Consider the following 12,851-nt stretch of genomic DNA (forward strand, 5'->3'; position numbering starts at 1 on the left):
GGGCCCACAGGTGGCACTGCATCTAAAACAGGCATGACTTCACTGGAAATCCCCTCATGGGCTCGGGACCACTTCCAGAAATCACTGTCTGTCAATACCGTCTGCAGTGCCATCCACATATGCAAGTTAAAGCTGTATCATGCAAAGAAGAAGCCATATGTGCATGATCCAGAAATTCCACCATCTCCTCTAGACTGAGGCAAAATGGAAAACTGTTCTGTGGTGATAAATTAAATTTTGAAATTCTTCCTCTGAACCTAAGAGTAGAAGGACCATCCAGCTTGTTATCAGCGCACAGTTTGATAGCCTGCATCTCTGATAGTAGGGGTTGCATTAGTGCCTATGGGCAGCTTATCTGGAAAGGTGGTATCAATGCTGATAAGTATATGAAGGTTTAAGAGCAAAATATGCTCACATCCAGACAATGTGTCTTTCAGTGCCTTGCATATGTCAGCACGACAATGCTAATCCACATACAGTTTCCATCACAAAAGCACAGCTTTGCAGTAGAAGAGCATGGTTGCTGAACTGGCCTGTCTGCAGTCCAGACCTTTCACCAATAGAAAACATTAAGCACATCATTTACTAAAAATCCTACAAAGAAGACCCAGGACTGTGGAGCAGCCAGAATCCCTTTGGACAAGAACGGGGATTGTTGTTAAAAGAAGATGCCACACAAGGGTGAGGGTGGGGGTGGGGGCAGGGAACTTATGTCATGATCTTCATTTTACCATATGCTTTGTATATGTTAAAATAACAATGAATAAAGTTATTAAAAAAAAAAAAAAAAAAAAAGAAGATGCCACACAATGGTAAACACGGCCCTGTCTATACTTTTTTGGTATTGCTGCCATCAAATTCAAAATGAGCTAATATAGTCATGAAATGGTTAACTGTTCCAGTTTCAACATCTGATACCTTATTTATGTGTCTTTGTGAATAAAATAGGCTATGGGTTGATAAGATTTGCAAATCATTGCATTGTGTTTTTATTCACATTACACACAATGCCCAAACTTTTTTTGGAATTGGGTTTTCATTTGTAAACCTTTTTGTTTAACCTGTAAATAACGTTTTTTTTTTGTCAAGACAGTAGGCTATTTCCTTTCCTGATGTCCAAACCAGGATGTGACTGTGATAGTGATGGGAATCCTGACTCTTTCAGGGTTCTGTTACCCAACACTTTTGATACCCAAGCCTAGTCTAGCATTTAGCCCCTGGCAGTTTCTTGAGTTTTTTCCCCTATCATATCTCCTGTATTGGCTAATGATGGTTATATAACCTTCAAACTACAATTATGTCCCCATTTTCTCATACACAGAGGTTATCCCCAGTGCTGTAGGCTATCTGTTTCAATTTCGCAACGTAATTTCAGTGAAGTGCCGCTGAAGCACAGTGGGTATTCTCACTACTAGCACATTCAACCGATGTAAGTTCACTTAAAAAATACGATTGATTTAAACTTTAAAGGAACTATAAAATAATTTATACTTATTAATGGCGTTTATGGTACATTTTAACCACAGAGTCGTCACATGAATGCATTTATGAATATTACAAACAAATGTCGAAAGTGCGAATCGACTGCAACATTGCATTTACTTTCTTTCCAAAATGGCGACCAACGGGACGTAGAGAATCGTTTTGGGGTTTAACAACACGGAACATCGTGACATTTTAACCACCTGTGAGCTATTTGTTTACCAAAAACTATTACCGTAACGTCATTATTAATCTCACTAGTAAATAAATTGTTTTATTGAGCAAGTGGGAGATGAACCGTCGCGGAGCGGCAAAGAAAGACCACAACAACAAACCTGTGAAGAAGGATGTGAGTGACAGTGATAAATACGCCGACCTCTTGGTGTTCGGCTATGCCTGCAAACTGTTTCGAGACGACGAAAGGGCTCTTTACCACGATCATGGAAAACATCTTATCCCATGGATGGGGGACAAGAGCATCATGATTGATAGGTCGGTTGAACAAACTTAGACCGAAACATTATGCTAACCATCTATGCTGTCCGTTAGCCTGTTTCAAAATTCAAGGGACCACACGGAGTTTGTCTTAACAGAAGCTTGGAAATTACTGCACCTGACAACGAATGTGTTATTTCTGCCCGTTAAAGTGTTTATATGTCCTGAATTGACAATACAAAGTATCTGAAATTCCGTTACAAACATGCGAAGATACAATTCCCTGCCAGTCTGTGCTAACATCGCAATGCCGACCAAAAATAAACACCCAGGTGCCAATTTATTAGGCACACCAGCTAAACTACTGCAGTCTATTACAACACCAAATAAGAAGACTATGGTGGCATAAAATCTGTGGTGAAAAATATTTGTTTAAAAGGACATATAACCAGGTAGAGCTGTTGTATTTGACTGCATTAATTTGTGCTGTGTACCTTTTGAAAGTGCTCTGTAGAGATCAAGTAAAGTTTAATTCCAAAGGAGATCACGGGATAACAGCTTGGTAGGATTTGTATCTTGGCATGTTGGAAGAATTTCCTCAGGCATAATTTACAATTAGAAAAACAAGTCAAAATAGTGAAAGAACCAAATTAGAGTTTGACAGAGACCATGTGTGATACTTTCACCCTATTTTCAAATCGAGGATTTCAGTGCACACAAAACAATTTGTGTAGGTGTTAGTAGTCTGTACCTAAATTGACAATGCCAGAGAAAATTCAAACCAACAATAAAGTCACTGCAGATAAGGTGATTCAAAATATAACAATGTCCATTAAAATCATTGCATTTCTATCAATCGATCAATTACAAGGCATTCAAAACAGCAGCATTTCTACAAGATGTTGTCTTAGCATGCACATCACCTAACCTGAAAATGTATTCTTTTGAATCCTCTTGTTCTGCAGTGGCCCAACTTGTTATTCATTTGTACAGCCTTTGTATGTGTGTCTTTATCACATAACCCAGTTTTTTCCCCAGCAAGGTAGGCTAAGGGGTCCTGCCAAACCCCGAATGCCAAAGACAGCTCCCCATTTCTTTGTCTTCTCGAAGAACTGCAACTGAGAGGTGGCGTAGAGGGACGAACCCTGGAAATTGTCGCCCATTTGGGTTCTTACGGATAGGTATTTATGTACTCGGGTTTGTGTGAATGTAACTTTCTTTGCAGATGTAGAAGTAATTGATGAGAGTTACAGGGGGGGGAATTGAACCCTGTAAGGTAAGAGAAGAGTTGCTTTGTTTTTTCTTTTGTTTTGTCTTTTGATGATAGGGTCTTTGGTTTCTTATACATGCCCAGAAAGGAGATAGTAGCAGAAAAAATGTTCTTAACAGCACCATACCATTTAAACCCAATGACCTGATAAATGTGTTGAAGCAGTATTCTTCTGACAGTAATATGAGAGATTTTCAAAACATGTTCTATTGTAAAAGAATACTCCCTCTTGTCAGACAGAGGTAGATCTTTTTTATTGTAAATTTTGGGTTTTGCCTTTCCTTGGTAAGTAGGTCAGTGTTATGCACGGTTTGTCAACTTCTTCCTCTCTAATCCTGCTTTTCATCCAACAGATACGATGGGCGTGGTCACTTACATGACCTTTCAGAGTATGACAGTGGGTCATGGAATACATCCTACCAGCTGTCAGAGGAGGAAGAAAGGATTGAGGCACTCTGTGATGAAGAGAGGTACCTGGCTCTGCACACAGACCTTTTGGAAGAGGAAGCCAGGCAAGGTGAGCTGTCTGCACGTTCACACATTAAGCAGTGTGGTTTATTTAAAGCTAGAAAAAAACCTGCAAGGTAATCACAGAGCGTGTAGCAACCCTCAGTGGGATAGTCAAATGGTTTTGGTGGAGTTGTATGAGGTACTTAAAAGTACTGAGTATGCTTCTCACAAGAAAGATAACAGGCTGCAATGCCTCTGTTTGGAAAAGCTGCAGAGAGTATGGTAGCTATATACCCAGGGTAAAGGCCAAATCTGTATATTTTCTTTTTTACAGATATTCAGCTCTAGCTTTCCTGATGTGATCAACTTGCACAGCTATCTGAGGACTTTATCACCAGATTCAACATATTGTTATCTTAGTGATATCTAAATAGATATTGGTTGTTTGCAGTCATTTGATCTTGATGACGCTTGAGTGTCAGAAGAGGGTCACGAAGTGAGGAACACCAGTTAGTGAAATCACTGTGAATGGGGGAAACTTAGTACATGAAAGCTCTAAATTGACCTGCGTACTGCAATTACCATCAGCCAGTTTCATTATACATTGAGTATTATTCCTGCACATTACAAAAAAGGGATTTTTCCCACGAGTTAACCAGTATACTCGGCGTGAAGGCAACCAGCGTATTACCTAGTCCTGGAGATGTGTACTTCAAATCTGAAGATGTGGAACTTCCTGGTTTTCCATAGAGTCTTAAAGGGTCTTAAATTGGGCTTTGAGATTTAAAGGGATAAAATGCCATAGATTGTCTTATTATTAGTTGTCAAATAGGGAATGGTTGGAAGAAGCCAAGACAAGTTATGTGAGACTTACAAATTATATATTAAATCTGAACTTTGGACACTGTAAATCACTGTAAATCACTGTTGAATCTCTCATAAAATCTCCTTGATAATAGTTATCATTTTTCCTTGTGTTGATGTTGAAAAGGGTTTAAAAGTATTTGATTATATTTCAAAAGCAAGCAGCTGTAATTAAGCCAGCAAATGTGGCATAATTTAGCTGCTTAAGTACTGTTTCTCATGCTAGTGTTTGCAGCTATGCAAAGATAAGATTAATTTTAGATATTCTTGCTGCCTTCTCCTAGCACCGTCAACAGTGACGGTTATCACCAGCTGTACGCTTCAGAGTGACAAGTACTGTAAAATGAGGAATATAAGTCCCACTGGTACGTCAGACAAAGTCCATTTTTGGAGGTTTCGGAGAGGGCAAAAGGTTTATACTGTCCTCCAGCATGATGATATCGGTTGTGTTCAGCAAAATCCACAATGTGAAGTGTTCCCGCAGCGGTGTAGCTCTTTTAGCACCATTTGTCAGTTTGCACTCCTGCTAACCACTGGCACAGTTGTTGAGCTTGTAGCCTGTGGTGATAACTGCAAAGTACAAAGCCACAGTCCACAAGACAAGGTTGGTGTTTCTGCTGTATTTTGCCTTGTTTTGGCACAGCTTGCAATATTGTAAAACTCGTGTCTAACTCCTGACTTTCTGCTCAGCAAATTCCTTGATCAAAAAATATGGAAGTAAGACAAGAAAGAGTCAAAGAGTTAGATTTACAGAGTAAATTCACACACTTATACCCCTTAGCCCTCATCTCAGCCCTACCCTTTGGTTTTGCGTGTTCACGTCAGGTGAAGTGGTGTCCCAATTCTCTTTTGAATCGAGGGGTACGGCTAAGGGCCAAGGGCTACATTGCCCTTGAAATGAAGATTTTTCAGGACCACACTTAAAACCAAGAGGTATGATGAATTTCCCCCCATGCACTGCATTCAATTGCAAAATGGCACAACAGACTACGAAGGAGGCACATAAATGAAAAAATATTTTTGGCATAATGATTTTAGAAAACACAATAGTTGTGTTTTCTCATATAGTCAATCTTTAGCCACTGAGAATTGGAGTTTATTGTATTTTCGGTACCTCCACGTGTAAATTAGGGTTATAAATTTTATAAATAAACGGAGAAGATCAACACAGTATGAACGAGATGGTCGAAGCTTTATAGTCACCTCTGATGATGCAGTTGTTTATCGGCAATGTGTGATGATTAACAGCAATCAAGTAGTGTCTCATTTCTTAAGGGAAGGTTTTCACCCCTCCCCTTACCACTCTGTTTCAAGGGGCAAGGGGAAGGGCAGACAATGGTAGAAATGGGCTTCACCCTTAGACTCTAGCTAGTGTTTGGTGATCGTCATTTGCAGTGTTAAAAAAGTAGTTCATTCACACAGTTTTGAGAGCAGTGAATCAACACTTCCTGAGTTCATTCCCAACAGCTTTTCTGCCACGTCTACATTGCCACTTCAAATCTGGGAGTGGAGTTTTCTCATCATTCATTGTATGTTTATATGTATTTTAGATGTATTTAGATGTTGCCTGATGTACAGTTATCACTGCTAGGATTCATTTGCTCATCTTTCTGGTGGATTAGTGTTGTTTTTGATGGTAGACACATCTGCACCATGCGTGACATTGTCCATTGAGATATACACTCCCCACATGTGTTAGGGACAGACTCACAGGAAGAGATATTGAGCTGGTTCTTATAACTGAATGCCTCCCAATTTTACATCTGTTTATTTACTCTTTCCTTACCAGAAAACACATGTCTTTGCCCCAAATGTCCAATATCAAGTGGCAAGTTTCAGTAACATGGTACAGCATGGTAGTAACTTATCTGGTATCTCCTGGATTAATTTTTACATATAAAAACCTTTTTAAGTGGTTTGGAAGCTAAACTCCATAAAAAATATGTAACACTATAAAGTGTTCATGATTAACATTAAGAAAGAGTTCACAGAAGTTAAACTAAAGATGAGTTAACTATACTCTTAGTAAGAGTAGTATTTTAACTCCTGTGAGAGTTTAATTTCAACTCCTAAAAGAAAATAGTTAGGCTTCTTTAACTCACCTCTAGAGTTAATTGGTGATGTCACATGTACACTCAGATTGAGTTGATTTTAACTCACACAGAGTTTATTCCAGTGACCCGAATTTGCTGTGTTGTGTTTGGAAAAACCCGTCATTGTTTCAGTCTTGCTAGCAGCCGGTAGACTTTCTCATCCGTGTTGCTGGTGTACACTCGTAGCTTGTTTTGATCTGAGGTGTTCACTCCTCTTGGCTTTTTAGTTAACTGCACCCTAGAGGATCTGATTTACACAGTCTTTGTGGCCTTTTTGATTTTGTAACATCTATATTGATTAGGTTTGTAACGGTTCACGGAATTCACAGTTCGGTTTGTACCTTGGTTTTGGGGTCACAGTTCTACGATAAAGAATAAAAAGTCTCAGATTTATAATTCTAGATGACCCTTACTTATTATTTTTTCTTTTAACAATGTTAGTACTGCTTATGATTTTAAAAAAAGGCGTGTTTGAGATATGCATTTGAACCAATCACTCAATACTTTGATGCATCTAGTGTCATTAAGAACTATAAGTGATGAGAAAAACAAAAAAACAAGCAAAATGAAAAACAGCCTAATATCTCATGGTTTGAAAAAATAAAAATAAATAAAACATAATATGCAAATTAAATCGGCTACATGATTTTTAGTGCAATGTTCATATTTATGATTGATGAAGACTCCTGTAACACTGCTTTCAAATAAAGCTGAGACATGAATACTTGTGCAGACTCATCTACATCAGTGAAGGACCCCAGACTAGCTCCTGTAAACACAGGGTGGTTTACAATAGAGTCAGAGCGGAGCGCTTACCAACACATTTGCAACCTTGGCAACATTTACACCCCTAATATTCATACACATATTGGCAAGGAGCATGGGAACAACTGGTATATTGGTACTGGGGTATAAGTAGCAAGTTGCAGTCAGTTTTTTAGATGAGTGATATTTTTTTGGCTGAGTGATATTAAAGTAAACATCTCCTTTTGTGTCTTAATTGGGATTTTTGTAGGCCCATTAATCATCAGTCATAACTATCCTTTATCCCATTTTTGATGATAATATGGGTAACAGGGTTTCCTCCAGGATTTTTTGAAACTGTGGGGGAGGGCTTTGCGTAAACCCCCGACCCCCCACCCCCACCCATACGGGGTGGGGGTGGGGGGTCGGGGGCAACATTAGCTCAAAAATGTTCATCATGTCTTCTTATTGATACAGGAATTTTGAGTTTCTTTTGTTCAGACATAAGGTGAAAATAACGATGTTAGTTTTTTACCTTGACAGTTTGGGCGAGCAGCTCTCGCCTTCTTTAGAAGCGTCTCACTGACGGCGTGTGACATGTCAGCCGGCAGATTACCACATTACCACGACTTTTACAAATAAAAAATGATTGGGGTCCCTTAACTAAAAATTAAACATGGGTATTCCAAAGCTGTCAAAATAATTGTTAAGAGTTTAAATGTCTATGACAACTAAAAGAAAACAACATTTTTTTAGTTCTGTTCAAATAAATAACTTGGACATGCCACAGAATAAACACACTCAAAAATTTTTTCAAAAATGAAAATTATATTTTTTATGCTTTTACTTTGCCTCCCTCCTTACAAACATACAAAAACACTTTAAGATCATACTAATGACAACAGCCTGGGGATATGATTTGAATGAAAGACTCCTATAGTGGGATTCTGCTTTTATTATGTCCTCTTGCAATTATTTCATCTCAGAGGAGCCACAAGTCAGCCTCAGCCTTTAAAAGTTAATGATATTATGATAACTTTAAAACATTTATCACTCATATATTCAACAAGCTAACGTTGGTTCGTTCATGCTTGTTGTCAGACTGACCTGCACCCACGGACGGACACACAAATTGTCTCTCCTCTAGTCTGTCACACACACACAGACACACACCCATCTGCTCCTAACAGGAGCCTGACAGTCCGTCCCTGTTGTTTTTACCCAGTCCCGTATCGTAACAGAAACGAAACTAAAGTTCCACGGAGTTTTTACGACAACGACCTCTTTTAGATCTCATCTCCATCATGAGACACGTTTGATGATGAATATATCTACACAGGACTGCTAATTATCAGATTATAATCAGGGAAGTACTAAACTAAATGAAATTAAAGTTTATCAGCCGTCTGTGTGTGACGACAGACAGGAAGTTAAGGAAGTTACAGAGCAGTGTCACATTTCATGATTACAATTTCAAACTCTTATTATGGTTCGTAAATGTGCGCAAGTACAGACTATATGTTTGTATAGATCGATTCAATAATTTACATTTTTAACATCTGAAAAAAAGGAACATAATTCTGAGGGCATGGCGGCTTTTATGTTGGCGTGGCAGTGTGCCACGATCAATTACATCTAGCGGAAACCCTGGGAAATGAGCCATAGCAAAGTCCTGACCTACTGTAAACACATTACATGAGAACTTTATTTTCCATTTACATGCTTTGAATTTAATTAGAAAAGTGGATTTGTAAGTGTGATAGAAATTAAGAAGATCTTGCACTCACAAAAACAGTCAAATATGAGTGTTCTGTGTGGACCTTTTCTATTTTTATTTGTTGTTTTTGTTAACCATTCAGATGAAGAGGAGGAATGACTTTTCATCAAAGCATTACACACAGGGGTGTGCTTTAAAGCTTGGAATAAAATGCTTAAAATGGAGGATATCTTTCCCGGGCGGTCACATATGAAAATAATGATTGGCATATGCTGCTACTTCTTACCAGCAAAATGTTTTGACACAAATTGCTTGACACTTGAGTTCCATTCATTTTTGACGACTCACTCCACTCACTACTTGAATTTCTAAAATCATCAGTTTAGCTTCTTGTCAGTGCTGCTGCTGGGGAGCTTGAGTGTTTACACTTTTCTTAGACAGTCAGTGTTTCAGGCCTGTGTCCTCTTTGCACACTCTGCCTTACGCTAACATGATGTGTGTACAAACGGTAATCTTGCAACACTGCTGCATAGTTTAGTCTGTTGATTTTATTCAAATCTTGATTTTCCAGCACTGATTTTTAACAGAGATGGCATATTCAGCTTTTCAGACTCTAGGTCTGACTCAGGAGCGTCCATTTCCATGAAAATCACTTGTGCCTCTATGCTACTTGCATCTTAGTCTGTTTGACATTATAATGAAACTGGCTGTTTTGATGACAAAGCACCCTTCTGAAAGACAGACTTAATGACTGCAATTGAATTAATACAGCACCGTTTTAAGTGAAATATGGTGTCTTATGCCCAAACTGACATTACGGAATGAGTCAGCTAATGATTTGTGTCACACACACACCCACGCACTCCCTGCAGAAGGTTCATCCCCCGGGCTGCTTTGCCCTTGAATTTGGAGCCCTGACCCCATTCACTCAGGCTATTATCCATCTGTCCGCTGAAAGGACGGCAGGAAAGCATTAGAAATATTGATAGTTTTAGTGGGATTTTTGCCCTTGGTTCTTTATTAAAGATATAGTTTGCCATGAATTTAAATAGGAAAAGAGATGGTGCCAGAGGCCCAGGGAGAGTGTACAGTTGACTAGCCACTTGGAAGACCATAATTTTGTCTAGCTTAAACAAGGAAACATAATATTTTAATATAGGGTCCATCATTTAAATGCACATTCTGAATGCATATTAAGAAAAATAATACAATTTGATTACAACTAAACAATTAAAACAACCAGAAAATATAGTTTGTGACTTTCTCAGAGCTGGACTACTTTTCTGAACATTCCTCCTAAACTTTTGGCACATTCAACTGATGGGACTTCAACAGATTAAGATAAGAGCTCAACTCTGAAAATATCCTCCAAATTCTCAAACATTTGGCACCAACTAGAAATTCACAGATGCATTCATTCAACATTAGTGTTGTTGATTTCACACATTTCACCCCCTATAGTCTAAGGCGGGGATCATCAAGTCAAATTCCTGGAGGACCGGTTTGACAAAATTTCCCTTAAGTGAAGGTCCAGAATGTAATTTCATCTAACCTGTAGTATAATTCAGTCCAGTTTATGAGAAACATTGAAAATGACAAATTTTCACAAATTATGGGTAATAATAAAATTAATCAAACAATAATAATGAAATATCAAAATAAATTACTTTTGTTGCAAGTAAAAGCAGTTGTAGGCTATTTAAAAAACAAAACAGAATACTCACGGACAGATCTCAAAGTGCCAAGGTCACATAAAAAAAAAAAAAAAACTGAAATTAGAAAAATTAAATGAAAGGTGAAGTGTTGGTTCCCCCCTCTTCTTTTTTAAATATTAATTTTCAAAGCCATTTTTAAAATAAAAACATCTCAAATCATTTAATGCGCTTTAATAGGTGCTTTTTTCCGTCTTTCCCTCTCAGTCACCCTGTTAAAAAACTCACTCTGCTTCAGTCTTTTCTGTCCTTCTCAGAGTGTCATTGGGTGACAGTTTAAATTTAGAAAATAGATATGCAACAAAACTCAAAATTAACCTAGTAACAGAAAGTAAATGGTAAAAAAGTCTTTTGTTTACTCTAAACAATTCTTTACAAGTTAGTTTTCACTGTTGTAGTTGTCCTCTCACACACCTGCCTGCCTCTGCTAATCAAGATAGTGGCCCCTTTCTTCTCACTGGCTGCTGACTGTGAGAACAGAAAGGCCAACCCCCTCCCCAGCTTGACAGTCAAGTCATACAACCTCTCAGGGACAGTGTTGCTGTAATATTAGTTATGGTGGATACAGAAACGTAATGCCTCTGCACACTGAGTCCACTTTATCCATCCAATATTACCACACATAGAAGAAGAAATACAGCTTTTTACATCTAAGTTGGGCATGCTTGCCAAATATTGGTGCCTAGAAATTATCAGTCGATATTGCAGATATTTTCAAAATTTTATTCCCCTTCTAATAAAACATTAACCTATAGAATCCACAGATAATAAAGGCAATTGTTTACTTCCTCATGAGACTAATCATTCTGAAGCAGTAGGTGGCGTGTTGGCATGTCACCCAACATTAAACCCAGCAAGAAGAAGTCTCAACTGCACAGCACAGCTTTCCCATAAACGTCTCCATTTATGCATGACAGTGTGTTTTCATCACCTTTTGGTGTGTTTTATTTGCAGACTAATTGGCAACATGCTTTTAGTTCCTATTTTTTTTTTTTAAATTGAGGAATGTGAACTCTATTTGTTTTTGTACCAAAACACCATAGCAGATTCTGTTTATCTGTAAACATATTGAAATAATCATAATATTATTAATAATAATAATAATATTAATAATAATAAACTCCACACTAATTCTGAGTTATCAAATCCAGCAGTTTGCAAGACTGTAGAACTTGAAGATATTATTTATAAGGATTTATTTCCTTCCTTCATATCTTTTTTTGTCCTCTACAGAGGAGGAGTACAAACGTCTGAGTGAAGCTCTGGCTGATGAAGGAACCTACAACGCAGTGGCCTTCAAATACAGCGCGGACTACTACGACCCCTCTCAGCCCACTGAGGAGGAGGATGCCAACAAGGAACATGGTGAGAGCCTGCAGCACTTGTAAACTTGTATTACGCTCTTTTAATGAGGGTTTAAATTAGTAAAGAGTTTATAAATAAGCAAACAAGACAATCAGTGACAAGACAAGCTAATTCTTAACTGTGACAACACACAACATAATAAAACATACATTTTCAGGATGCCGAAGAAACCACCTTGTTTTTCATTTCTCACTGCAAAGATTCAAAAATTGTATACATTTTTTTAACAAAGCATGGTGACCTTTTTGCCAGAAAACACAGCTTACATGTGTAGGACAGAATCTTCAGAGTTAAAACACAAATATGTACACACACGTAATGCAGGAGAAATCCACTGCAATAAGAAAAAGAGAACAGATACTAAAAGTAGAGCTGACAGCACAACTGACAGCTTTCTTAATGTTGCGTTCTAAATAAGGAAGTTCAGTTATTTTTCTACTCCAGCAATGCGGCAACTGCTTTTGCTTGTCTACTGCCAAAATCTTCTAGATGTTTGGTTATTAAAAGAAATCACACAATAGTTTGAATGTGAATGTTTTGCCTGAAAATCTGGGATCTTTGAAATGCTTCTTGCTTCCTTGACATGCTTTTGGTGGAATTAGTTCCTTGTCTAAGTTGTTTGAATATTCAGCTGCAGCAGTCTTCTGTGAATAACGCAGCAGCTCTGTCTGATCCATTTCTTCCTTTATTCTTAACTGTTGTAATCCATAAGATCACCT

The 12,851-nt window shown here is 38.0% G+C and overlaps 1 protein-coding gene across 1 annotated transcript in view; it reads left to right on the forward strand.

The window, feature by feature from the left end:
- Positions 1-1,609: 1,609 nt before the first annotated feature.
- LOC121525012 (splicing factor SWAP) overlaps positions 1,610-12,851 on the forward strand; it is a 105,773-nt gene continuing 94,531 nt past the window's right edge. Inside the window, exons 1-3 of the mRNA XM_041810698.1 lie at positions 1,610-1,974; positions 3,541-3,704; positions 12,001-12,132. Of these exons, the coding sequence (XP_041666632.1) occupies positions 1,775-1,974; positions 3,541-3,704; positions 12,001-12,132 (496 nt within the window). The 5' untranslated portion in view covers positions 1,610-1,774. The remainder of the gene's footprint in view (positions 1,975-3,540; positions 3,705-12,000; positions 12,133-12,851) is intronic.

Source organism: Cheilinus undulatus, linkage group 17 (genome assembly GCF_018320785.1).
Source record: "Cheilinus undulatus linkage group 17, ASM1832078v1, whole genome shotgun sequence".
NCBI lineage: Eukaryota > Metazoa > Chordata > Actinopteri > Labriformes > Labridae > Cheilinus > Cheilinus undulatus.